Below are 26909 nucleotides of genomic sequence, written 5' to 3' on the forward strand. Positions count from 1 at the left end.
TGGTGTGGCTACCGCTTCCTCTTGATATTCGGCACTTGTGCTTCCTGGTATGTTCACCATGGAATGGCTTAGGACCACATTTAGAAATGGCATGAGGCCACATGCCATCTTGGGCCCTTGCAATTTCATGGCTAACGTATTGTCATGTATGTTTTTACTTGCCTGCAGCTGTGTGTATATCAAGATGGCATGAGGCCTCATGCCAATTTTGTGAATGCGAAATTTCACGTGGGTGTCAATAGCATGTTTGAATAATGGCATGTGGCCTCATGCGATTGAGGTTGTTTGGTATGTTATGATTTAGGCCATTCTCCAATCATTTTTTGTATGGTCTTAACTTCTTTTCTGCACTTTCAGAATGGCTTTCAGGGTTGGGGAAAAGGTTTACATTTTGAATGGTGGGAAGAGAGTTGCAAAAGGGACCCTTGTGTCTATGGATCGGAACTTTGTTATACACTGTCAAAGGCTTGGGGAAGGCAATGCTGTTGTATCAGTAGAGACTGTCTTCGATGGGAATGTGGTCGCTATTGAACGAGGAGAGATGGTCGTCGGGGTAAATGTTGTTGTTACCTTGAAAAATCTTCAGAAGAAAGCAGATGTTGGGGACAGCGCAAGTGCGACGCATGTTCCCTCCGTGGATCTTAAGAACCGTGCTACATGGATTCAGGCGAAGGTGTTTCCAAACAACCCCGAGGGGGAGGTGGTAGCTGAGGGCTTAGCCACAGTTGTCGATCCAAGAGATGCGGTTGCTAATCAAGAATTGGGCTGGGATGATATTGGAGTTGCGATTTTAGAGGTTGTTAACACAGAAGAAAACAGTCTGACTATTGGAAGCATTGTGCGGTGGAAATTGAGGCACTTAGTGTTTGAGAATGTGAAAGATTCACAATCAAACACCACTACAACTGATGACAGAACATCTCTTCATGGGAAAAGAAAGTACACCTTCCTAAAGCGCAGCCAAAGGGATCTGAGCAACAAACCGAAAAGGCAGAAAATGGCGATGGAGGTTCGAATGGTCTCGACAGTTGCTTGTTGCAAGAGGAGGTGCTGTCAATATGCTGATTGGGATGCTATTGAAAAGGAGAGAGCAAGATACAAGACATTATCCTGGAAGGCAGCTCGCAATTTTGTGTATGAGGCATTACGGTCATCTGTTGATGCTTCAGAACATCAAGTGGGGGGCATGGTCTTCCAGAGGGGTTTGGTCTGCATGAAGGCATGGAGAATCATTTATGGAGTCCCTCGAACCACATTCTACAGAATCAAAACTGAGTTCGAGGAACAAAGGGTACAACAGGCAGTCCATGGGAACGACGGTATGCACAAAACCAGGGGTCATGTTGTATATGGAGAGGCAATCTTCAAGAGGTTTGTCGAGACATGTAGCGAGCAGCAACCACATAAAACCCGCCTCTTGGAAGATGGAACACGAGACACCCAACGAGTTCTCCCTTCCATGTATACCAAGGGGGCCATATTGGAAGATGTGAATCGGGAACTCCAGAGTAATGGCTACAGGAAGCTGAGCCAATCTAGATTTAGTAAATTGTGGAGCAACAGGTTCAGGGATGTGAGTATAGGAAAGTACTCCAGCTTTTCAAAGTGTGACGAGTGCACTGCTATCAAAATGGCTTTGTCGAAGAATTCTTGCAGCGCTCAAGAGCGAGAGACGTTGGTTAGAAGGCGGCTCGACCACAATATCGAGCAGAGAAGCTGCAAGACTGCATATTATCATAACAGGATTCTCTCCATGGAGAGACCTGACTCTTACCTCTGCATCATCCACGACAAAATGGACCAGAAAAAGATGTGCTTACCTCGACTCAATCCTGCCCCCAAGGCAATCTCTTCATCCATGCAGCTGCCTATGTCTCTGTTTGGCATAATCGCTCATGGGCATGGTGCCCAGAACTATGGGAACTTCTTTGTACCTCTATGGGGTGGCGGGGGTGCAAACATGATGATTGCGTCCCTAGCAAAACACTTAAGGTCTCTGCAAAGTGCGCAGACTGAGCTGAACGGCCAACCCTTGCATAAGGCCCTTGTCGATCGAACCCCATACAGGGTTCAGCTGGAGGAGGAGCAAAGGCTTGCAGTATCGCGTGGGGCCCCATGCCATCCCAGTGAATATGTTGGCCGTCAGATTGTAGGGTTATCACGTGAGGCCTCATGCCATTCCGACGAGGCTGGTCGCCCGGTGAATGCACAGCCTCATCCAAACGAAGCAGAATCTCAAGGAAGTTCTTGCGGCTGATGTGGCCTTCCACCCCATCTTCTGCTCCAAACAGACAATGCTGGCAGTGAGAACAAAAACATGTACGTCTTCGCGTACTTGGCGATGCTTGTTGCCAAAGGCATATTTGAAACGGTTACACTTGGCTTTCTCATGGTTGGGCACACTCATGAAGACGTCGATGCTATTGCTGGTGACAAGATTGGGACAATCCATGGATCTGGATGCTTTGCGTGCTGCCATGGAAGAGATTATTGACGTATCACTGGACGCTGCAGTGTAAGTCTCGACAATTCTATTGAATTCATGTGTTTCCTTTTGTATCCACAAAATTTCTTGTGCAGTTCTTACAAAAAGCCTGGAGCTGGAGGAAAGATCATGGTGCATGGAGTGTTAACGCTGGACCTTTACAAGATCACAAAACCCAATACTACAACGGCACCTCATGAAGTTTATGAAGTGATAATGCCTTATCAAAGTGGAACACCAAGGTTAGCTGGAGGCGATGATGATCATCTAGAGAGCTTACTAGTTGACGCTGAAGTAAGTCTTATTCTTTCCACCATCTTTTCTGTCTTGTGTTAAATGTTTTTGCAGGACGCAGATGACTCAACCGAGCATGGCTTCTGGGTCTTGGTTCGTGACCGACGAGTTCAAGGATTAAGCAATCTGGTTACGGTTTTGAGAGTGGAGCCTACATTGAAGTTTAGAATGTTTAGCATGCTAACTCTTTAACCAGATACTGCTACATCAAGCTGGAGCTTGTGTTTCCAAGAAGGATGGCAGTGCAAATATGAGAAATGTTGCTCCAATCTTTCTGCAAGCTTGGGGTAACAACTGGATATATGGCGTGTATTTTCTTTTTGGCATTGTCAAAGTGGGGAACAATCGAGTTATGAAAGTGTGGAGGTGAGTATAACGTTTCTTTTCGCTGATCAAAGTTGCAATTTTTGCAATGAAACGATGAAACAAGTGCCATCCTTGAGCATTTTGTCGAAGTTCTCATCGCCGCTGCTATGACTTGTTGAAAGGACTCGAGTGCTACGTATCCAGACGGGGAGCACGTCCATGGGATGCTTTACGTGCCTCGAAAGGAGTTTACTCTGCCAAATGTGAGAGTTCCTGGATCTGGTTCTAGCGATCATACCAAGCTCTTCTTCCAGAGTTTGATCCGAATCGTTGCTGGAGATGGTGCTCTTGATTGGACCGAGAAGGACGTTCGCGAGATTATTGATAGCACGAAAGATGATCTCAAAGCTGGATTTTTTTCCGAAAATAATTGGTAGAACTTGATGGATCTATAGTTTATATTACAACGTGAATAAAAAATAATCTCTCGATATAAATTCCAGAATCATGGAATTCAAAGCATTATAATAAGACAGAAAGGACAGTGGCATATTCTATAGAATATTTTGGTAATTAAATATAAGTTCAGCGATTAGGATAAGGCCAAAGCATGTCGCGAGGAATCCCAGCCGTCCGTTGTCGACGAGCGCGCTTCCTTTGTATAAATAGCTGTTCTCTCGTGTGGAGAGAGCTCTAGGGTTTGTTCTTGCGATGGCCGCAGCTCATCTGGATGTCGATCTCACGCCACGATCTCCCAATGCGAGATTGTGCGCCAACGATGGCGGGATGTACGAGTTTTGGCTCAGCGCCCACTCCAAGATGTTGAAGGAAGCTCGGGTTGGGGCGTCGCGCTTCAGTCTCAATCCTAGGGGTTTGCTGATGCCGAAATACTCCGATTCTAATCAGATCTTTTATGTGCTCGAAGGTAAGCGATTGATTTTCTAGAATGTGAATTTTCTTCTCATGCATGCTAAAATTCCGGGATTTTCTCTCTCCGTCCAGGAAATGGTAAAGTAGGACTGACTTTTGCGGAGAGTCCCGGCGAATGCGTCAAGCTCGTGAAGAAAGGCGATGCTATCGCTGTTCCTCACGGCACTGTCAACTGGTGGTTTAACTCTGGCACTTCGAAGTTTAGTGTTTTGTGTCTCGGAGACACGAGCAAAAGCCTCAAAGCTGGAGAATTCACTGTAAGTTCTTCTTGGATTTTTCTTCTTTTTTTTTGTGTGTGTCTTGTTGTGAAACACTGATAAATCAATCCGCTTGTAGGATTTCTTCCTGGTCGGTCCTGGTAGCGCTGGACTTCTCAAAGGTTTTACTCCGGACTTCATCGCCCAAGCATGGGATGTCCCAGAAGAAACGGTGAATACTTTGCTCCATAGCCAGAAGGAAGAGAGGATTGTTTTGCTCAAGGAAGGCATTTCTATGCCGGAGACAACCGATTTGAGCAACTCTCCCTATGGAGAGTTTGCTTACAACTGCGAGGAGGCAAAGCTCGACGTGGATATAAAAAACGGAGGCAGAGTTTCCGTTGTTTCCAGCGATAGCTTGCCGATCTTCAAGCACGTCGGTCTTGGTGCTGATCTCGTCAAGCTTGATCCGGTAAGTTTTAGCTGATCACTTGGATCTTATAATCACATTTGTGAATTTCTTGCAGCATGCGATGTGCTCGCCAGGATTTTCCTCCGACTCCGCGTACCAAGTCACTTACATTGTCGGTGGAAGCGGTCGAGTCCAAGTCGTGAACCAAAATGGCGAGAGAGTTATCGATCATATGCTGGAGCCCGGCTGCCTGTTTATCGTCCCACGATTCCACGTCGTCTCAAAGCGAGCAGGAGAAAATGGAATGGAATGGTTCTCGATCATCACCACCGAGAAGTAAGTTCTCTTCTTTTCCTTCAGAGGTTCTGATCGACCCAATTTTTTGCTGGAAAAACAGGCCAGTGTTCTCTCATCTCGCTGGAAGAACTGGCGTGATCAAGAGCTTGTCGCCCAAAACGATTTGCGCGGCTTTTAACGTGGAAGATGGAGTTGAGAAGGAGCTGCGTTCTCGCAGGACAAACGACGCCATCTTCTTCCCACCCAAATAAGATGAGCCCACCTAGTCAATGCAAGTCAATACAGAGTCAACTCTGTCAATGCGCAATAAAGCTCATTGAGAATTTTTATTCCAAATAAATTCTAGGGTTTATCCGCGCGCGAGGGCGCTGCTTCGCCCTGGCCGATCCGGTAAGCTGCCAGAATGACATTCTCGGCAATTTAGGACAGGAGATTTGATTCTGGACCTGATTTCTAGCATCGAGGATTGCCAAACTCTAGAACAAACGGGATGGAAAGAACGGGAGCAAACACTCTCTTCACGATGTCTCGAATCAACGAAGGAAGAATTTTGAATGCTTTGATGCTGGAAGGTAGAGCCAAACGTTTTTTATCCTAGTGACAAAACCATTCGCTATGCTGTCCAGGACTTCTCTGGATCCTAAAGTTCTCACAGCCGATACGAGAACTTATGGTACTACCGGCAACGCTCATCAGCTCGAGAGAAGCGCTTGCCTCGCGGCGCTAAAGTCGTGCTCCAGAGCTAGAGACGTCGAAAGTGGCCGGCAAATCCACGCGAACGCGAGAGAAAGTGGTGTGGATTCGGACTCTCACGTAGCCAGTAGCTTGGTGGCGATGTACATGAAGTGTGGCAGCGTGGTGGAAGCACAGCAGGCCTTCGACAGGATTCCTCGCCCCGACGCAGTGTGCTGGAACGCTTTGATCTCGGGCTATGCGGAGAATGGCGAGGCCGAGGTGGCCTTGCAGCTCTTTCGATCGATGCAACAGTGCTGCGGAGCAAACTCACGAACTTTTGCCGCTGCGCTCGCTGCGTGCTCCACTCTCGCAGCTGCCGAAGAAGGCCGGAAAGTTGATGGGAGGATGGTGAAAGTTTTTTCGCTGCAACGAGGCATGGAAGTTCATCGTCAGGCCGAGGCTGGGATGGGAATAGATGCTATCCATCAAAACGTCTACGTGGGGAATGCTCTCATCGACATGTACGTGAAGTGCCGGAGCATGGTGCGTGCTCAAGAGGTTTTCGACAGGATGAAAACTCGGGATGTGATCTTGTGGAACGTATTGATGCTCGGCTACGCACAGGGTGGTGAGAACGAGGAGCTAGCTCTCGAGATGTTTACGAAGATGGTGTCGTGCCGAGGCTGTCAGCTCGATAGCTGGAGTGTTGTTGCTGCTCTCAAGGCCTGTAGCAATCTCGCAGCCAAGGAAGAAGCTCGGAATCCACAGGAGAAGCTCAGGTTTCTAGTCACGGGTGTGGCGATCCACGGCACAGCCGAGAGACTGGGATGTGACTCAAACATATTCGTGGCCAACGCTCTTCTCAACATGTACGCAAACTGTGGAAGCATGGTGGATGCGAGGAGAGTTTTCGATAAGATGCAGCGCCGGGATGTGGTTTCCTGGAACACGATCATCCTGGGCTATGCTGAGAACGATGAGGGAAAGATGGCCCTTCAACTCTTTGGAGATTTGCTACACTCTCGGTGCTGCGTACTGGACAGGCTGACTTTGGTGGCTGCGCTTAAGGCGTGTTGTACCCTCTCGAGTCAAGAACAGGGAAGGCAAGTCGATGGGAAGATCGTGAAGCTGAGTTCGCTGGAAGCAGGAATGGCGGGGCACTCGCTGGCATCGGAGCGAGGCTCTGATCTGGAAGACTTGTACGTGGCAAACTGCTTGGTCGACATGTATGGGAAGTGTGGGAGCATGGCCGACTCGTCCCACTCGGAGGCTTCCAGCTTCGTCACAGCTTCGCGGTGAACAGCCATGGTGATTTCCAATGCTCTCATTCGATCGTTTTCCTTGTTCTTAGCTGCAAGACTGCCGCAAGCCTTGAAAGCCGCGACGACTGTCAAGCTGGTTGGAGAAATACCACCATCGCCACCTTCGCACAAGAGAGCCTCAAACAGCTCTAGAGCAGCCTCACTTTCGTCGTTCTGTGCGTCTCCCGAGATCACTGCGTTCCAGATAACAACGTTTACGTGACGAGCAGCTTGATCGATGCGTACGCCAAGTGTGGGAGTCTGGCGGATTCCAGCAAAGTTTTCTCGAGCAATACCGGCCAGCTTCGCAACGTGGTCTCGTGGAACGTCTTGATCCTGGGCTTCACGGAGAACGCCGATGCTAGACGAGCTTTGAGGCTGTTCCACAGGATGAGACGTGAAGGCTGCCGACCAAACGCATCAACGTACGTCGCGGCGCTGAAAGCTTGCAGCAACAGTATTCCTTCGAGTCTAGGCTTTGGGAGCGAAGTCAAGGCTCTGATCTACCGTGGAGGCTTTGAGGAAGATGGAGATTTGGCTGGATCCCTGGTTGACTTTCACGGCAAAGCGGGAGACATGGTTTCCGCTCGCCAGGTATTTGACTCGCTACCGGGAGATGGTGACGAGGCCTGGAGTGCGCTGATCACCGGATACGGCAGGCAAGGGGACGCAAGCCAAGCGCTGACGCTGTTTCACGAGATGGTAAACTCTGGCATAAAACCGAATGGTATCACAGCTCTCGCAGTTCTAACCAGCTGCAGGGAAGAAGTTCTTCCACGAAATGCCATCCAGATACGGCATCGTCCCCGAAGTGGAACACTTCCACTGCGTTGTCGATCTTCTCAGCAGAGCTAACCAGCGGGTTCAAGGTATGACGAAGCGCTGGAACTTTGAAGCTTACGAAGTAACTTGGACTACCATTGCAGGCGGAGTGGAATCCAGGAGTGGAGACGCTACGCTTGTCACGAAGCAAGAATGGGCGTCGTGATGCGTGAAAGCTCTCCCGTTTCGTTTCATGTCTCCCAGTCTGCAGAGTCTCAAATTCTGCTAAAAATGCTTTTTTTTTTTTTTTTCTTCAGCATCTTCTAAACAACAAAAATGTGAAAAACCTTGCTAGCGTAGCCCAGCATAGAATCAAATATATGTTTAGCTTCTTCTAAATACCCACTCTTGGTATATGTATTAATCATATACGGCAACGGATTTGGCCAAAGCCATGTCCAAGTATATGAGCACCTCACATTTGCTTGAGGCAAACCCGTTGCAAAGTAGAGACCCAAAAAGGTGAAGTTTAAATCAGATTCTATTTGGGTTTGCAAATGCAAAGTCCAAAAATTTAACACAATAGCATACATATTGTCAATAACATATTATAAAGAACATAAAACATGCTTTGAAGTTTCTAATGCCCAAAAAAATTTATTTGGATATCTAGTTTCATAAAGAACCATATTATAATTATTTTGGATAGAAAATATTGTTGATAGCAAACAAAATGGTTTTTTTAAGCAATATGTGTTAGTAGCCCATAAAACATTTTTACCATGATAAAAAACTAGATTACCATCATGTTATAAACGAAAATGTAATTATATAAGTTATATATATATATATATATATATATATATATATATATATCTCCTAATTCACATAGATTTTTTAATACATCTTAAAATTACAATTTTATTCTAAAATTAAGACATTTTTAGTATTTGAGAAACTAAAAAATTACTAGTATAAAGGACTGATTTGGTAGAATAAAGACTAGCAAAAGGAATATAATATACTAAAAAGAACTTGAAATTTTAGATAATAATTTTGTAAATAAACTTTTGTATCCTTAATTAAACTATATTGTATCATAACTTTATAGTCTTACTTTTAAAAAAAATTGAAAAATTTATATGTATATCATTGAATTGTTAAGTAAAATATTTTCAAAACCTATACTTTCATAATAGAATGTTATTTCAGCAGAATAATCTTTTTTAACTTTAATAATAAAATTAACAATTTCTTTTAATGTTTATGTGAGGGGATGATTGCTTTGGGCTTTTCACCCCACAACTTGTATTGGTATTTAAACTTAATCTCAGCCTTGATCTCAAATTCATTCTCAGATTTGATTACAAACTTGGTCTCAGTCTTATACTCAATCTTATTTAATAAACTCTTTATTTTTTCGATTGTGATTTCAAAGGTTCCTTTAGTTTATGGCATTTTGGTGAGTTAATTCTTTATAGTGGTGTTTTAGCATTTCTATCCAGAGTGGATTCTTTTGGATAATAGTCCCATATTTATGACTGAAGCATTTCAAGTTTTAACATCTCAGCTGGGGATACATCGTCGAAATGCAATTTCCACCTAGGAATCATAATGCAAATTGTTTTTCTCCTTGGCCATCTCCGAGCTTCTAGAGCTTGTTCTCCTCCTGGAGAGAAGGAAGAAAGGACACATACAAGTTAGATACACAAGTGCAGGAGAATTTTTGTCAGATACCTTGATTGAAGAGTTGTTGACATACTCCCATGTCATAGGATTTGGCAACGAGCAAGAAAAGTTCCAATGCAGCAGCCTTGATGGATTCTGTGATTGATAGTAATGGGCTACTTGATGGGAGAAGAATGCAAAGTTTCACTCGTAGACAAGAGTGCAAGCCACCTCCACAAATGGCATAGCCTGGTCAGCTCCTTCCACACTCCCTTCTATGCACCAAAGCAAAAATCTCATCTTCCTTTAGTTCCTAGAAATTCCATAATGTTTTATTGGCAGAGGAAGTGAGCCAGTTTCAGCTGTGCCTTGACCTGAAAAAGACCAAAAAAGAAAAAAAGTGAGAATTGTAGTATTCACACTCTTGTTGCAAGATCTCAAGTTCTTCTCACCATCTTTTAACTTTGTTTCTGATATATGAAGTGTGTAGATAACCCTGAGTGTGGAAATAGACATACTTCTTGAGGATGAAATGCAATATAAATACTACGAAGCCATTCAGCTATACAGATGGTATGTATCATTTGAAACTCAAAGCTAGCATTCCAAAGCGAATCACTAGTGTGTTTTGACAACTCCATAATGGTGTTGATAATCCGAGATAGTATCAGCTAGAGAACCAATGAGTAGACTGTAATCTCCCATTGTCTTTTTTACACACTCCAGCCTCTAGCATTTGGCTTTGTTAACCTTCGAAAAGTCAATGATTGCATTTCATTCTTTCTCACAAGAAAAAACTTTCAATCACCTCTTCAAAGCTGAGCAAGACGTGTGAGCCCATTGGAGTTGTGGGCATCGCTTCACAAGAAGAACTTGGCTTTCAAAAGCATGAGGATCAATGCTGCAAAATTGTGCATTAGAGTTCTGGCATGATGCTTGAGCATTTCCTTGTCAATTAGAGGAACAACACCATCTGCAGCCTCTTCTTGTCATCCTGCTCCACCTGATTTACATGTTTTTACATTGAATTCATCAGTTCAAGGAAGAACAATAGCAAAACTTCATAGAATTCAAAAGAGTGAAAGCAAACACTTTGGTATGCTGAAAGAATTAAAAAAAGATTTAAATGAATCCATCAGTTTAAGGAAAAACAACAGCAAAGCCTACGAAAGAAAAGAAAAGTTTTAAGAAATCTAAATGCCAAAAAGAGTGAAAGCAAACAATTTGGTATGCCAAAAGCATTCTAGAACAAATAAATGTAAATGCCACAAACCAAAAAAAGAGCTCATAAAACCCACTAGAAAAAATAATTTACCAATAAATTGTTATGTGTTGCATGTAGTAATGCTTGGTTTACTTAATAGTATTGATTAAATAGAGTTTATAATTATAAGTATGTTTGTAATTTATAAACATAAGATTAATCTTATTGCATATCAACCATTAGATGATAGAATAAAAAAGAATATGCTAGAATGGGTTCAAGAAAGTATATAAATTATAAACATGTTTATAAATTATAAATACAAGATTAATCTAAATGAATAGCAACCGTTAAATGGTAGAATATCATAGAATATTCAAGTATATTCTAGATATATCCACTACCATCTTAATCAAGTTTGCTTAAGCAAACCAAAAAGTACATTCTAACCACCCCAAAGACAAAGTAAAGGAAGAGAAAACAAAGAGAGAAAGGAAGAACACCAAAATGCTGCTTTGGGCAAATGCTGTAAGGGAATAGAAGCAAATATTTGTTCTTGGATGGGAGAGGAGGCAAAACACCTCCTCATTTGTGTGGTTGGGTACTCGTTGCAAATCTCTATGAATTTCTCATACATGGTGTCCATATTAGGGAAATAAAGCACACCAATGCAGCCATGGACCTTGCAATTGGAAATCCTCCCACTGGCTTTAATTTGCCCTACCAATCATGAATTGGAAGCATAGTCATCCAATCTCCCAAGGCTAGAGGCTAAATGGGCTCTTCTGATCCTCCTTGTAGAAGCTGCTGGTGGTTTGGAGCTTGATCTGGGCATGTTGGGTCACCATTTAGATGTATTGCAGAGGCAATGGAGAAGCATTGATCCAATGCCGACCATTGCTACACAAATCTTGCATCCATTCTACATTTGGTGACTTATATAACATTTAGGAACCAAGGGTTAATGAGATTAACAACAGTTTAATTTTGGCATTATAGAATAGAATAGAATAAAGGGAAAATTACATTTATACCCCTCATTTGAAAAATTACAAATTTGATCCTACTTGTTACAGGATTCAAACACTTCACTTATATTGTATGTTTAAAATTTAGAGTCAACTAGATAATTATGGCAACAAATATGAAAAAGAATTATATATTTACATATATGTGGAGGTTTTTTTTTTTTGAGTTGATGCAAAAATATTACACAGTCACTTTTTAATTATTATGTATGCAATCAAAACATGTTTGTATGTACAATATTTTCTTTATGGTGTATATCATGTATATATAAGGCATAACACCGTAGATTACCAAGTGTATCTCATTTCACACAACTATGGCTTATTTCTTGTGTTTTATAGGCATATTTTGATTGCAATGAGCGATATAAAAAATCTCAAGAGGTTATCCAAGTGAATTATTCAAACAAAAAAAAACCTAATCCCAAATATTCTAAATATTTAACCAATTGGAAAAAAAATTGTGTTTTTGTTCATAAACCCCTTCTTTTTATATTTGAATCTTTATAGATCATTTTTTGAATTTTTTTCTTTGGTTGCTTACATACAATAATAAGGTCAAAGCATTTCTTTGGGTGTTGCATTAGTTTTGCTATGAACAAGTTGCAACCATGGTAAATTGTTAATTTTATTGATTTCTCATATACATGATTTATTGTGTTTGGGAAAAGCGTTTATCATTATCATCACCAAAGAGATAGCCCTAAATAGAAATTTTAGCTCATAACATCCAAAATGCACTCAAAATCCAACTCACATGCTATAAAATATTATGAGGTACTTGAGACATTAAACACACTTATTATTCAAACAAAAGAACTTACATCCATGTCAACACACTTCAATCAAAGCAAAAAAAAAACACTATTTACTTTAAACACACTCCAAAAAATGCTATTAAACACAAAATTTAGATGAAGTCTAATTTAACCCATTGCTTCATATTTTTATTGTCTAGCTTTGAAATTCTTGAAATCTTAGAATTCTCTATATATGCTATAGCTCTGCCATCTCACATCACTACCCTAACCACCTCTTTGATCACGAGTTAATGTGGTATATGTAGGAATGGCTAGACTTTATATATTTTAATTAACAGATGAAGTCTAATATAAATTTTAAAAAGAATACTTTTCTCTTTATAATTATGTGGAATAAATAGCTATAAAGAGGGAGGGTTTGACTAAAGAATTCAAGGAGGATACCATTATTGAAGTCATATTATTTCATTTTTATTATAATATTTAAATTTAATATAACTCAAATTCCACATTTATAATATAAAACTAAAAACTAAAATTTTTAAAGTTTTAATAATAGATGAAACACATTAAATGTAAGTTATTATTTATTATATATTGTGAGTGCTTGGAATATGGAAAGGGAATACAGAAAATGTGCATATCAATTAGCCCAAAAACCCTAGCTTATATACAGGAGCGAGTGGTCCAGATTGAAACTAATTCGACAGCTTCCAAAATCCCACTACGCTAATATTAATATACGGCATCGTAGCTGTACACTTAGCCCTCACATCATCCCCTCCTCTTGGAATAATGGAAGGCCGTAAGGGTTCTCTTATAGACGGGCTAGGATCTAGAGGAACGTCAGGAGGAGGCATCGGTGGATCTATAGATGGTATTAATTGCTCCTGATCCCTTTGTATGAAGCGTTTTAACCGCTGCACATGCACAATCTCTGGAGGATCGGCCTGTTGGACGTCATGCCGAACCTCATAAACTTGTGGTTTAACTTGCCGCAACATCCGATACGGTTCTTTCCACTCCACAAGGAGCCCCTTAGATAAACCACATATTGTAAGATAGGGAAAACGGACTAACACCAAATCATCCACTTTGTACTCTGCAGGTGGACGATGATGGGAGTTGTAGTGCCGTTGTTGTCCTACTTATACACGGCCTAAGTGTTCGGCAGACTCTGCTCGGACAAATGGAAGAATGCTTGTCAAATATTAATCCCACGACCTAGCATCGGGAGCTTGTGGTAATCACGAAGGTAAACCTAGCTCCGTTGGTAATATTGGATCATAACCATATCGGCAAATAACCATCCTAATCCAAATGCTAAAAGTTCACTTTAAACGTATTACGAGCTTGGCACTAAATGCAACTACGCACATACCGAATAATATCACGTCATATCTCCAGCCAATAGAAAGACTTGCGCAGCTTCTCGGTTACACGATGATGTCCCATATGCCCATATAAAACAAGAGAATCATGGTAGGTATAGAGAAACTGTGGAATAAAAACAAAAGGCACCACCAGCCGTAAATGATCATCAGGATCCTTCCCCACAAAATAAAGAAGGCCATCTTCAAGGCGATATTGAGAATGTAAATGTCGGAAAGGCAAGTCATCAGTAAGTGATGCAAGATTCCCAAACACATCTTGAAGCCTTCGAATCCACAGCTCAATCTTTTGAGCCATAGCGAACCTCATTAAGAGAAGTAGATCTGGCTCTGTGCCTTGTGGGCACTGAATGTTAAGTACAGAAACCGCCAACAGCATAGAATCCTCATCTAGAAAATCCACAGATATTGGAACAATAGGCTCGTTAGAAACATGAGAAGAAAGTGGAGAAGGAAGATGAGCTCGAGAAAGGGCATTAGCATCAGCCATAGAACTCCCTAGGTGATGAACAACATCAAAATCATATATCTGAAACTTCAAAGCCCATCGAGCAGTACAACTAACCAGGTTCTTCTTTTTCAATAATGAAGTAATAGCAGCATGGTCACCTTCAAGTAACATCTGAAATCCATGTAGATATGCATGAAGTTTCTCGAAACCCTAGACTGCTGCTAAACACGCCTTCTCTGTTATGGAGTAGTTCATCTCCGCTAGTTGTAACATACGGCTTATATACGCAATGGGATGGCGCTGACCAGGCACACTTGAACTCTCTTGCATCAACACACCTCCAAGACCAACGTTAGAAACATCCACGCGCAAAATAAAAGGTCAAGTGTAGTCAGGATATGCCAAAACTGGAGGAGTCGTCAATAGCTTTTTGAGATTCACAAATGCCCACTCACAATTTGGAGACCAGATGAAAGATGACGTTGATGACTTTAGCAACGCTTGCAATGGTGCAGTATGATCAGAAAGATGATCCACAAAACGATCGAGATATTGCACTTTGCCCAAGAAGCGCTGTATATCATTCACACACTTCGGAGTAGGGAACTTTAAAACAGCTACAAGTTTGTCAGGATCAACTTGCAAACCCTCATGAGAAATATTGTACCCAAGATAAGTTGTGTCCTTGGACCCAAACACGCACTTTGACCGCTTCAACTTTAAACTAACATCACGTAACCGATCCAACACTTTACAAATATCACGAACATGCTCCTCCCACGTCCCCTCCGAGTGGATCAAGACATCATCAATGAAGTCAGCAATCACCTCTGGCATATCGCAAAGAACCTCGTCCATCATCCGCAGAAAAGTTGCTGGAGCATTGTTCAAACCAAACGGCATTACCAAGAACTCATACAAACAAAATGGTATACGAAAAGCAATTTTCACCATTTAGCTTGGTGAACTAACGACTTCGCCCTAGACGATCCAATAGATTAGCAATGTGAGGAAGAGTGTACACATTTGGGATTGTCACTTCGTTTAACAGACGATAGTCGATGCAAAAACGAATACTTCCATCAGGCTTCGTTACAAGATGAGGTTCACATGCCCAAAGACTCCGCGACTTCCGAATAACACCCTTCTCCAACATCTCCTTAATGTTTGCACATAAAATCTTGATCTCCTTGGGTGACCAACAACGAATAGGAACCTTGATTGGACGAGCATCCCCGGTTAGAATCAGATGACATGTGGCAATCTTGGCCCCAGACGATAGGTCAATTTCAAAAAGATCAGAATACTCCTTCATGAGCCGGTCAACCACGACAATACAAAGATCATCAAAAGGATCAGAAAAGGGAAGAGCAAAACAAGATGGAAACACAGGAGGAAATAGTGGGGGAACAAAAGTAATGGAAGCAAAGGTTGAAGTAGAGGGACGAAGAGGTACAGAAGTGAGAAAAATGGATGAAACATACAAAAGCTTGACTCGGCACCACCCGCAACGATTGCAACTCAAGCTCGAGATCGTCCACACGCACAACCTGGTCCGCCTCATCCCGTGCACATGCATGTGTATGGCCGTTGCCATAAAGAATGAAAACTAGTTTTGCTGCATGATGCAAGTGTAGACAACAACGTGTGGCAACAAGTCGCGCAATAGAAGTATCAGAGGGGTCTCGGGTCCGACTCTGTTGGTTGGCTAAGGGAATCGCACCATATGTTGATTGACATCTGGCTGGTCCAGTTTGCTCCCGCTGGGCTCGACCCGAGGGGTAGGGTGTCAAGAGAGCGAGGCTCTCAGGAGAGCTGTGGCTCTCAGCTTCCGTTCACGAGGGCGTGAACTTGCAGGGAAGCGTGGTGAATTGTAAGCAACCAAAGGGAACGACTCGAGAGACGATCCATGGGGTTCAAATATAGAGGGAAAGGGCCCATGAACAAGAGTGCACCCCCTTTTCCAATCGGTTAAGGGTCTTGGGATATTTGAGGTTAAGCGTCCTTGGGTTTGAATAGTACTGGGGTGGGTGACCTCCCAGGAAGTCCAAACTCCGGAGCTTACAAGACGATCCATGGGGTTCAAATATAGAGGGAAAGGGCCCATGAACAAGAGTGCACCCCCTTTTCCAATCGGTTAAGGGTCTTGGGATATTTGAGGTTAAGCATCCTTGGGTTTGAATAGTACTGGGGTGGGTGACCTCCCAGGAAGTCCAAACTCCGGAGCTTACAAGAAGATAAACTTGAACTTGTATCAACCAACACGGAGAGAACAATAGAAGACCTCTTGTTATAAAAACGAGCTTGGAAAGTAAACATTGGATGAACCGATGCTGAGTGAACCCCTTGAACCCCTTAATGATACTCCCAAAAGAAAGATAGAAGGGTCACTAACTTATTCGCGCAAGGTCCCTCCATTACTCGTGTGACTTTTTGTTTTTTGGATGCATTTTGGTATCCAAACCTTCCACGGCAACAACACCAATGGGACGTTGTTGACGCCAAGGTCTCCAGCTAGGAAATGGAGGTCGCCAATCCGGAAAACGCCGACAATGCCAATAAATATGACCAACTTCATCACACACCCAGCAGCGAACATCATGGCCATGACCATATCCTCACCCTTATCCTTGGACTCAAGTAGCAGCAGCATCAACCTCCATTGGAACAAGACCATCACCTATAGGAAGTGGAGCTGAAGGACGTGTAATGAGAAGTGGAAGAGGCAACATCTCATTACGTTGTGCCAAGCGAAGAGCATCGTCAAGGGTGGTAGGAGCAAGTGCATGCACAAGTCCGACAAAATCTTGACGAAGTGCTGGCCACAACATTCCTAGCTTGATCCGCTCCGACATATTTAGCTCCGCACGAAGTAAAAGACTTTGGAAACAAACGCCAAATTGCATCACCAACTCAGATGGCCCTTGGTGAAGACGATGAAATTGTTGGAAAGCATTCACAATCGTTGGCATGTCCGAAAGCGCATTTGAAAACACCCAGAAGAACACTCTAATCCCCACAAGTGGCTGTGCGCAACCCATTGTACCACTGCAATGCTGTCCCTTGAAGACACGTGGGAAACTCACGCAAACATCGAGCATAATCCCAAGAATGATATGTAACAATCACCATGAAGTGATCAAACCAATGGTACACATCATCCCCAGGATTCCCGCAAAAGAACTCTGGCCGAACACGAGGATTGGCACCAAGCGCAAGAGGAGTTGTACCAAGTACCGTGAATGTTGCCATCAATTGAGTTTGGTTGTTCAATTGCAAGTGCATAGCATCAAGCAATTGTACCAATTGCTGCTCCATAGTCAAAGGAGGAGATTGTTGATCTGCCATGAAGACAAACGAAGAAAGAGCAAAAGAAGAGAAATGACAAAAAGCTAGAAGGGAATGGTAGATCTAGACAATGCAAAAAGCTAAATTTAAACCAAAATCTTGAAAGGAAAGAACAAAAGAAAAGAAATGGAAAAAGCTAGATCTAGACAATGCAAAAGTTAAATGTAATCCAAAATCCCAAATCCAAGCACTTCCCAGGGACAATCAAAGTTGCCCCTCACCTCCACCAATGTGAGTGCTTGGAATATGGAAAGGGAATATAGAAAATGTGTATATCAATTAACCCAAAAGCCCTAGCTTATATATAGGAGCGAGTGGTCTGGATTGAAACCAATCCGATAGCTACCAAATCTCACTATGCTAATATTAGTATACAGCATCATAGCCATACACTTGGCCCTCACAATATGCATATTCTATAAGAAGCATTACATCAAAGAGAGAGAGAGAGGGAGAGAGAGGGAGGGAGAGTGAGGGAGGGAGAGAGAGAGTGTGTGTGTGTGTGTGTATATGGCTATAATGCCGTATATTAATATTAGCGTAGTGGGATTTTGCTAGCCGTCAGATTGATTTCAATCCAGACCACTTGCTCTTGTGTATAAATTATGGTTTTTGGGCTAATTGATATGCATATTTTATATATTCCCTTTCAATATTCCATGCACTCACATTGGTGGAGGTGAAGGGCAATTTTGATTGTCCCTAAAGAGTGTTTGGATTTGGGATTTTTGTTTAGATTTAGCTTTTATCATTTCCTTTCTTTTGTTCTTTCCTTTTAGGATTTTGGTTTAAATCTAGTTTTTTGCATTGTCTAAATTTCCCTTTCCTTCTAGCTTTTTGTCATTTCTCTTCTTTTGCTCTTTCCTTTTCATTCATCTTCATGGTAGATCAGCAATCTTCTCCTTTTATTCTGGAGCAATAGTTGGTACAATTGCTTGATGCTATGTGCTTACAATTGAACAACCAAACTCAATTGATGGCGACGTTCATGGCACTTGGTACAAATCCTCTTGCGCTTGGTGCCAATCCTCGTGTTCGGCCAAAGTTCTTTTGCGGGAATCCTGGGGATGATGTGTACCATTGGTTTGATCACTTCATGGTGATTGCCACATATCATTCTTGGGATGATGCTCGATGTTTGCGTGAGTTTCCCACGTGTCTTCAAGAGACAACGTTGCAATGGTACAATGGTTTGAGCATAGCCACTCATGGAGATTGGAGTGTTCTGCTAAACGTCTTCAAACACGCATTTAGACATGCCAACAGTTGTGATGATGCCTTCCAACAATTGCACCATCTTCGCCAAGGGCCATTTGAGTTGGTGATGCAATTTAGTGTTTGTTTCCGAAGTCTTTTGTTTCGTGCAAAGCCAAATATGTCAAAGTGGATCAAGCTAGGAATGTTATGGCTAACACTTCGTCAAGATTTTGTCGGACTTATGCATACATTTGCTCCTGCCACCCTTGACGATGCTCTTTGCTTGGCACAACATTATGAGACGTCACCTCTTCCACTTCTCGTTGCACATTCTTCAGCTCCACTTTCTATGGGTGATGGTCCTGTTCTAATGGAGGTTGATGTTGCTGCTGCTCGAGTTCAAGGACAAGGGTGAAGCTATGGTCATGGCTGTGATGTTTGTTGCTGGGCGTGTGATAAAGTTGGTTACACTTATTGGCATTGTTGGCGTTTTCCAGATTAGCAGCCACCATTTCCTTGTGTAAGCAATTAATTTTTCCATTCTACTTTAGTCACTTAACCACATCTCTAACCACTTAGAGGAGTCTCATTCACAACCTCCATAAGTCCAATTTAGGACTTGGGGTTTGCCAACCCCGAGAATGGCATCCATACCACTCAACCTTTGCACCTGGTCTAAGTGCTCGATCCCATGACCGACACCCCAAGATACCACCAACATATCAGCTTGTTATGCTAAGACCATACCCTTTCACCTTGGTCTCACCGGTGGTCCAACACCACTTACCTTGCAGTCCTGTCTCTCAAAGATTGGGCCATCTGTCCATGAGTGATCATTTCATATCCACTCTTTAGCATCCTTAGGATGCCTGTAGATATGGGGAATAGCTTTCCCCAATATCTCTTTTCCGGTCCCCACCAAGTCCCTTTCTGTCCATGGCTGTGTTCGCCAACACTGCCATTGGATCAAGGCCCATAGGCCCAACGACTAAGTCCTATGGTCCTCTGGAATTTCCTCACCACACGATTGTATCCTTGGTCACTACACCAGAGGACTATTCCTCATCCTTTCCATAGTCTGGGACTTTGGAACAACATTTCGGAACACTGTGGCCCTATGTGAGCCTCCTGAGTACTCTCCCCGCCTTTCGCCTTTGGGTGCTTTAGCCATAGGTTTAGAGCGAGGTTCTGTTGAGCCACACCAGGTATCTAAATAGGTAGTGCCACCCACACTTGGACTGAGAGCATCGATCATTTGATCTCCCAAGGGAACTAGAGTCGGCTTTTGAACACTTCACCAAGCTATCCTGCTTGTCGGTCTGTATTCACTATAGTCTTGGACTTCCTAGTGGTCAGCTCATCACTCAACACTTGGGTACAACCTTCTTGGGCCAAATTGGCCTTTCCTGGCCAAACTGGCTCCATTGGGCTCCAACCCCCACACTCTCCCTAGTATACTTTTGGAACCTCTTGCAGCCCCCCTTGGGAGACGATCGCTTTAGGCTTTCACCCAATAGCTTGTATTAGTATTCAAACTCAGACTCGGACTCGGTTTCGGACTCGGACTCAGTCTCGGTCTCGGTCTCAGTCTCGATCTCAATTTCACCTTGGGTCCATCTCAAACTCCATCTCAAGTTCATCTCGGACTCCATCTTGGATCCATCTCAAACTCCATCTTGTGTCCATCTCAAACTCCATCTTGGACTCTTCCATGTGTTATGTGTTGGTCTTCTTGTCTCTTTTCTAGAGACTCACTTATTGCTCGCTTCGTGCTTATTCCTTGAGCCCTTCGTTGGGAATTCCACTTTTACTCTCGATTTTTCAAATTTGAGCTTTTAGTCCAAATGCGTTACGCTCATTTGGCTTTCGCTTTGGCCACTACCACGTGGCACCCTTTTGGCTCCAATTTAGGGCTTTGGGATTTGTGTCTCACACCTGGGTGGAGACCTTGGCGTCAACAACGTCCTGTTGGTGCTGCTGCAGTGGATGGTCTGGACACTAAGATGCATCCGGGAAATAAGGAGTCATGCGAGTAATTGAGGGACTTTGTGCGAGTAAGTTAATGACACCTTCATCTTTCTTTTAGGAGTATCATCAAGGGGTCACTCAGCATTGGTTCATCCAATGTTTACTTTCCAAGCTCATTTTTATAACAAGAGGTCTCCTATTATTCTTTCCGTGTTGGTTGATACAAGTTCGAGTTTATCTTCTATTGCTCGACCTGTTGCCACACATTGCCGTCTATCAGGAATCCCCCAACTCTTGCCACATTCCTGACTCTCGCCGGATTCCTAACCTGCAGACCACATTCCTGATTCTCGAGACACTTTCCTATTCCTGACTCTCGAGACACTTTCCTATTCCTGACTCTCGAGACACTTCCCTATTCCTGACTCTCTGATTTCCTGTACGATTCCTGAGTCTCGAGCCACATTCCTGATATTGATGTGGCGCCTCCTCAACCTCAACTATATTTAGGCCGTCCTCAATCCAAGAGTGGTGGAGCTTCATCAACCTATAGTATATATAAGTTAGCCTTGTTCCATTTCTCCACAATCTGAATCAACGCCAGTCTAAGGCCTCTTCTTTGTTTCCACTAGCTTTTTCTCTTTGTCTTTTGCATTTTCCAGTCTTGATCTTGTTGGGGGTCTTGACAGTTTGATTCAGATTGTGCTTTTTTCTTTTTGCTTTTACTTTAGCTCATTTCGATTGTTTGATTGCCTTTGTCTTTTTCCCCCTTTTTTATCTTTCTTCTTGTCGATGGAGTCTCCAAGCCATCCTGATTTCTTTGCTGAAGTCCTTGCAAAAATCCAGTCTGAGAATACCGAGCTGAAGGTGACCGTTCTTCACATGCAACAAGAGCTTGCTTCACTTTCGGCTCAAGGATCCAGCAAAGTTCCTGAATCGAAGGTGAGTTTCCCGGCGAAATTTTCAAGCAAGCGTTTGGAGCTTCGCGGATTTCTGAACCAAATGGAGCTGATCTTTGCACTTCAACATCAGTGGTACCCCACTCCCGAGTCTCAAATCGGTGCGATTGGGACGTTGCTTGAAGGTGCAGCTTTGTCATGGTTTTCTCCTCTTTTGGAGAAGAGCATGAAAGGGGTCATGGTTCCAGAGCTGATGGATCTTCAATTGTTCAAAGAGAAGCTTGAAGCATGTTTTGGCGAGACGGATTGGGTTCGGGTTGCTACCACAAAGATGAGGCATCTCTCTCAGGGGTCTCGTCCTGCCTCGATCTACGCTGCAGAGTTCCAACTCCTGGCCTTGGACACTCAGTGGGATGAGCGGGCCCTGATTGACCAATTTCGTTTTGGCCTCAACAACGGTGTCAAGGATTTGTTGCTCACCATGGAGGATCCCAAGGACCTATCGGACGCCATCAACAAAGCCGTTCGATGTGACAATCTTCTTTTTGAACGTCGTCAGGAAAGTCGCCGCGCTGCTGTTTTTCCGTCCCAGACTCAGGAATCCCAGCTTGAGTCTTCGGGGCATACTCCTGAACCTACTGCTCCGGTCCTGATGGATATTTCTGGTACTCCCCGACTCATTAGAGGGAAGTTGAGTCCTGCTGAGAAGCAACGTCGAATATCTCATAATCTTTGCCTCTACTGTGCTGATCCTAATCACAAAGCAGCTGTGTGTCCCAAGAAGCCTCCCCAACTGCTCGAGTTCACTCTGCCTCAAAGTCCACCTCTGTTGCAATCGGGAAACGACCCTGTCCAAATAGAGTAGGAGCTGTCTGTTTGGACTCCCCGAATAAAAATCACTTTTCTTCTTTATCAAGCTCCTCACCACCTTTCATCAAAGCCACCACCAATTCCCGCAACTTCCGCGTCCCATGTCTCCTTTCTTTCACTGGACAATCAGGACTCAAGGCTTTGGCGCTATTGGACTCGGGTGCAACTTCCTGCTTCATGGACACGGACTTTGCTGCCCGACATCACGTTCCTCTTTCTCCTACCATACAGGATCTGAGGGTTGAAGGCATCGGCGGGCATTTTGTGTCTCCATCTTCCAGACTTAGGGAAATGTTGCCCGTTCGAGTACATCAGGTCCACCGTCACTGATATCACCTTCAACATCATCAACAGCAAGTCCTCCTCTGTGGTGCTTGGTCTTCCTTGGTTCCAACTACATCAGCCTCAGATTTGTTGGAAGGAATTATAGCTCATCTCTCCCACATCACCATCTCCCACGGCTTCCCCTGCTGTTCATCGAGTCTGAATCAGGAAAAGTTCCCTAAACTCAAATCGGGGTTTTGTTCCTGACTCTACGAAGTTTTCACCCTCTTCTTTTTCCTCTCTTCCATCTTACACTGGACAGTATCCTCGTCTCATCATTCCATTTAGTCGTACACCTCCTCCTATCTCCACAATCACTATGAAAGAACTCCTTCATGAAGAACCTATTTTCCTTTTTGCTTTGCATGTTTTTCCTGTCAGTCTTCCTGAGAAGTATCATGATTTTGGGGATGTGTTTGACAAGAAAAAAGCTAGTGTACTACTTGTTCATCGGCCTTATGACTGTCCCATTCATTTATAGGAAGGAGCATCACCTCTGTGGGGGCCTATCTACGGGTTATCCCCATCCGAGCTTAAGGCCCTCAAAGAGTACGTGGATGAGAACCTTGCCTCGGGGTACATTCAGCATTCGCAGTCCCCAGCTGGAGCACCTGTCTTCTTTGTCAAGAAGAAGGATGGGAGTTTGCGGCTAGTCATCAATTACCGAGGTTTGAACAAGGTGACTATTCGGAACCGTTATCCGCTACCCCTGATTTCGGACCTGTTGGAACACCTCAGCGGTGCCCGCTTCTTCACCAAGATTGACCTCCGTGGCGCATACAACCTGATCCGAATCCGGCCTGATGATGAATGGAAGACTGTGTTCCGAACCCGCTATGGCCACTTTGAATACACTGTCATGCCATTTGGTTTCACAAATGCTCCAGCAGTTTTCCAACACATGGCGAACGACGTCTTTCGGGAGTTTCTTAATCAGATGGTGATTGTCTACCTCGATGACATCCTCATCTACTCAAAAACTTAGGAGGAGCACGACGAACATGTACGCAAGGTGCTAGCGAAGCTGCAAGAACACGGCCTATACGCGAAGCTTGAGAAATGTTCCTTTGATCAGTAGTCTGTGGAATTCCTTGGGTACATTGTCACTCCTGAGGGTATCACGATGGATCCTGCCAAAGTCAAGACTATTCTCGAGTGGGAGCCTCCACAATCAATGTCGGACGTTCAGGTTTTCTTTGGCTTCGCCAACTTCTACCGCAAATTCATTGATCACTACTCTGACATTGTCCTTCCTCTCATGCATCTCACTCGCAAGGATGTTCCCTTCTTTTGGTCTACTGCTGCCCAACACGCCTTCGACACACTCAAGGCAGCCTTCAGTTCTGCTCCCGTTTTGATCCATGCTGATTCCTCACAACCTTTCTTCATCGAGGCTGACGCCTCCAACTTTGCCATTGGTGCTATGCTGTCTCAACTCAAAGCGGATCAAGAACTTCATCTGATTGCGGAGATCAATTACGAAATCCACAACAAGGAGCTCCTTGCTATCGTGGATTCCTTTGGAGAGTGGCGCCGTTTCTTGGAGGGGGCGGGCCATCAAACAATAGTCTGGACGGATCACAAAAATCTCGAGTACTTTGCCACTTCCCGAGTTTTAAGCCGTCGTCAAGCAAGGTGGGCACAATTCCTAAGTCGGTTTGACTTTGTTATCAAGTACAAACCTGGAAAGCTTCAAGGCCTTCCTGATGCTCTTTCAAGGCGCTCCTATCTCAGTCTCAGGCCTGGTAATCCTGCCTTCGATCAATAGGATCAAGTTATCCTCGGTCCTGATCGGCTTCAAGTTATGGCAATTTCCCTGGCCCCTCAGGACTCCTCCTTGATGGATGCAATCAGAAACGATCTTCAATCCGATGATTTCGCCAGCAACATTTTCCCCCATCTTCAGGCTAGACACCCAGTGACTCCTGACTGCCGGCAATTTGACGAGTTCGAGTTCTTAGATGGCTTATTATACCGTGGGGAGCAACTTTACATTCCTGAAGGTGATGCTCGAAGGTTGGTCCTGATGGCGTGCCACGATAGCCCGATTTCTGGTCACTTCGGCATTGCGAAAACCTATGAGCTAGTTGCACGGGACTTTTGGTGGCCTCACATGGACGACTACATCAAAGCTTTTGTTACCTCTTGTGACACTTGTGCCCGGAATAAGGTACCTTGCCACCTTCCTTCAGGTTTGCTTCGTTCCCTTCCGGTCCCTTCAGGTTCTTGGGAATCCATCTCCATGGATTTCTTGAGTGATCTTCCGAGTTCTTGAGGCTTCAACAGCATTTTAGTCGTGGTGGATCGCTTCACAAAGATGGTGCACTTCTTGCCATGTACCAAGGAGTTTTTGGGTGAGGACATGGCAAAACTGGTATTCAGGGAAATTTTCCAACTTCATGGGATTCCTACAGATGTGGTTTCGGATTGGGGGTTTAGTTCATCTCAGTTCATCTCTCATTTCTGACAACGGTTTTTGCAGCTGCTTGGAGTGAAGGCCAACCTCTCTTTGGCGTATCATCCTCAAACTGATGGGCAGTCCGAGCGAACGATTCAGACGTTGGAACAATTCTTGAGGTGCTTCATCAACTATCATCAGGATAACTGGTTCGATATCCTTCCCCTTTTTGAGTTCTCCTATAACAACTCTGTTCACTCCTCTCTTCGAATTTCCCCCTTCTTTGCAAACTCTGGCTGAAATCCCCGATTCAATCTCTCACTTCCTTCTCCATCCGAATCCTCTCATTCAAATCCCCGCTCTGAGGCATTTGTCTCCAATCTCCAAGAAATCCACAACTCCATTTCCTTCCACCTCCATCGAGCTCAGGAATCTCACAAAAAATTTGCCAATGTCCATCGTCAGAATTGTCCCCCTTACAATATCGGGGATAAAGTCTGGGTCCTCAGGCGAAATATCTCCACCACCAGGCCCTGTCCAAAACTTGATTTCAAACGCCTCGGTCCTTTCCCTATCACTGCCATCATTAATCCTGTCACTTATCGCTTTGCACTTCCCTCCTCATATCAAATTCACCCCGTTTTTCACTCCTCTCTCCTTGAGCCTTATATTCCCAGTCCTATTCCCAATCGGGTCATTCCTCCACCTCCACCAGTGCAGCTCGAGGATGGGTCTGAGTACGAGGTTTAGGACATCCTTGATTCCAAGATTTCAGGGTCTAAACTCTACTATCTGGTCGACTTGAAGGGTTACGAACCTAAAGAACGCACTTGGGAACCTGCAGACAATCTGATTCATTCTCCTAACCTTGTTCAGGACTTCCGCCGCCACTATCCTTCTCGTCCCAGTCCTCATTCTTTTTCTCCATCTCCCATCCCTCGCCGCTCATCTCATCCTCCTCGTCGTTCTCATTCACATCCTCGTTCCACTCGTTCTTGAGGAGGGGGTGCTGTCAGGAATCCCCCAATTCTTGCCACATTCCTGACTCTCGCCGGATTCCTGACCTGCAGACCACATTCTTAATTCTCGAGACACTTCCCTATTCCTAACTCTCAAGACATTCCTGACTCTCGAGACACTTCCCTATTCCTGACTCTCTGATTTCCTGTACGATTCCTGAGTCTCGAGCCACATTCCTAATATTGATGTGGCGCCTCCTCGACCTTAGCTATATTTAGGCCGTCCTTGATCCAAGAGTGGTGGAGCTTCATCAACCTATAATATATATAGGTTAGCTTTGTTCCATTTCTCCACAATCTGAATCAACGCTAGTCTAAGGCTTCTTCTTTGTTTCCACTAGCTTTTTCTCTTTGTCTTTTGCATTTTCCAATTTTGATCTTGTTGGGGGTCTTGACACCGTCTACACTTGCGTCGTGTGGCGGAACCAGTTTTCATTCTTTATGGCAACGGGCATAAACATGCATGTGCACAGGATGAGGCTGACGTAGTTGTGTATGTGGGCAATCTTGAGCTTAAGTTGCAGTTATTGTGGGTGGTGCTGAGTTAAGCTTTTGACCTCATCTTTGGTATAGATTGATTGTAGCACAATCATGCTAAATGTGACTTTGAGGCTTCTCCTCCTTGTCTTATACTTTTTTATGTTTCATCCATTCCTTTCACTTTCGTACCTCTTCGTCCCTCTACTTCTACCTCTGCTTCCATTACTTTTGTCCCCCCACTATT

The 26909-nt window shown here is 43.9% G+C and overlaps 3 protein-coding genes across 3 annotated transcripts; all 3 read left to right on the forward strand.

Annotated features, from left to right (window-relative positions):
* Positions 1-3759: 3759 nt before the first annotated feature.
* Positions 3760-5248, forward strand: LOC9647513 (legumin A). The gene is made up of 5 exons (XM_002980184.2): positions 3760-4010; positions 4088-4272; positions 4352-4684; positions 4740-4960; positions 5022-5248. The coding sequence occupies exons 1-5, from the start codon at positions 3797-3799 to the stop codon at positions 5170-5172; spliced, it is 1104 nt and encodes a 367-aa protein (XP_002980230.1). The 5' UTR covers positions 3760-3796; the 3' UTR covers positions 5173-5248.
* A 27-nt stretch (positions 5249-5275) lies between these two features.
* LOC112350015 (pentatricopeptide repeat-containing protein At4g39530-like) lies at positions 5276-8005 on the forward strand. Its single transcript, XM_024685445.1, has 3 exons — positions 5276-5311; positions 5379-7766; positions 7824-8005. The coding sequence occupies exon 2, from the start codon at positions 5537-5539 to the stop codon at positions 6893-6895; it is 1359 nt and encodes a 452-aa protein (XP_024541213.1). The 5' UTR covers positions 5276-5311; positions 5379-5536; the 3' UTR covers positions 6896-7766; positions 7824-8005.
* On the forward strand, positions 7274-8005 carry LOC112350016 (putative pentatricopeptide repeat-containing protein At5g37570). Its single transcript, XM_024685446.1, has 2 exons — positions 7274-7599; positions 7653-8005. Exons 1-2 carry the CDS (start codon positions 7288-7290, stop codon positions 7770-7772), a joined length of 432 nt encoding a protein of 143 aa, XP_024541214.1. The 5' UTR covers positions 7274-7287; the 3' UTR covers positions 7773-8005.
* Positions 8006-26909: the final 18904 nt, after the last annotated feature.

The sequence above is a fragment of the Selaginella moellendorffii genome, unplaced genomic scaffold, assembly GCF_000143415.4.
Source record: "Selaginella moellendorffii unplaced genomic scaffold, v1.0 SELMOscaffold_44, whole genome shotgun sequence".
In the NCBI taxonomy this organism is placed as follows: domain Eukaryota; kingdom Viridiplantae; phylum Streptophyta; class Lycopodiopsida; order Selaginellales; family Selaginellaceae; genus Selaginella; species Selaginella moellendorffii.

Coding starts and splice junctions, on each gene's coding strand:
- LOC112350016 (XM_024685446.1), top strand. CDS start 7,288: ATGAGACGTGAAGGCTGCCGACCAAACGCATCAACGTACGTCGCGGCG. Junction 7,600..7,652: donor TGACGCTGTTTCACGAGATG/GTAAACTCTGGC, acceptor AGTTCTAACCAG/CTGCAGGGAAGAAGTTCTTC.
- LOC9647513 (XM_002980184.2), top strand. CDS start 3,797: ATGGCCGCAGCTCATCTGGATGTCGATCTCACGCCACGATCTCCCAAT. Junction 4,685..4,739: donor ATCTCGTCAAGCTTGATCCG/GTAAGTTTTAGC, acceptor AATTTCTTGCAG/CATGCGATGTGCTCGCCAGG. Junction 4,961..5,021: donor TCGATCATCACCACCGAGAA/GTAAGTTCTCTT, acceptor CTGGAAAAACAG/GCCAGTGTTCTCTCATCTCG.
- LOC112350015 (XM_024685445.1), top strand. CDS start 5,537: ATGCTGTCCAGGACTTCTCTGGATCCTAAAGTTCTCACAGCCGATACG.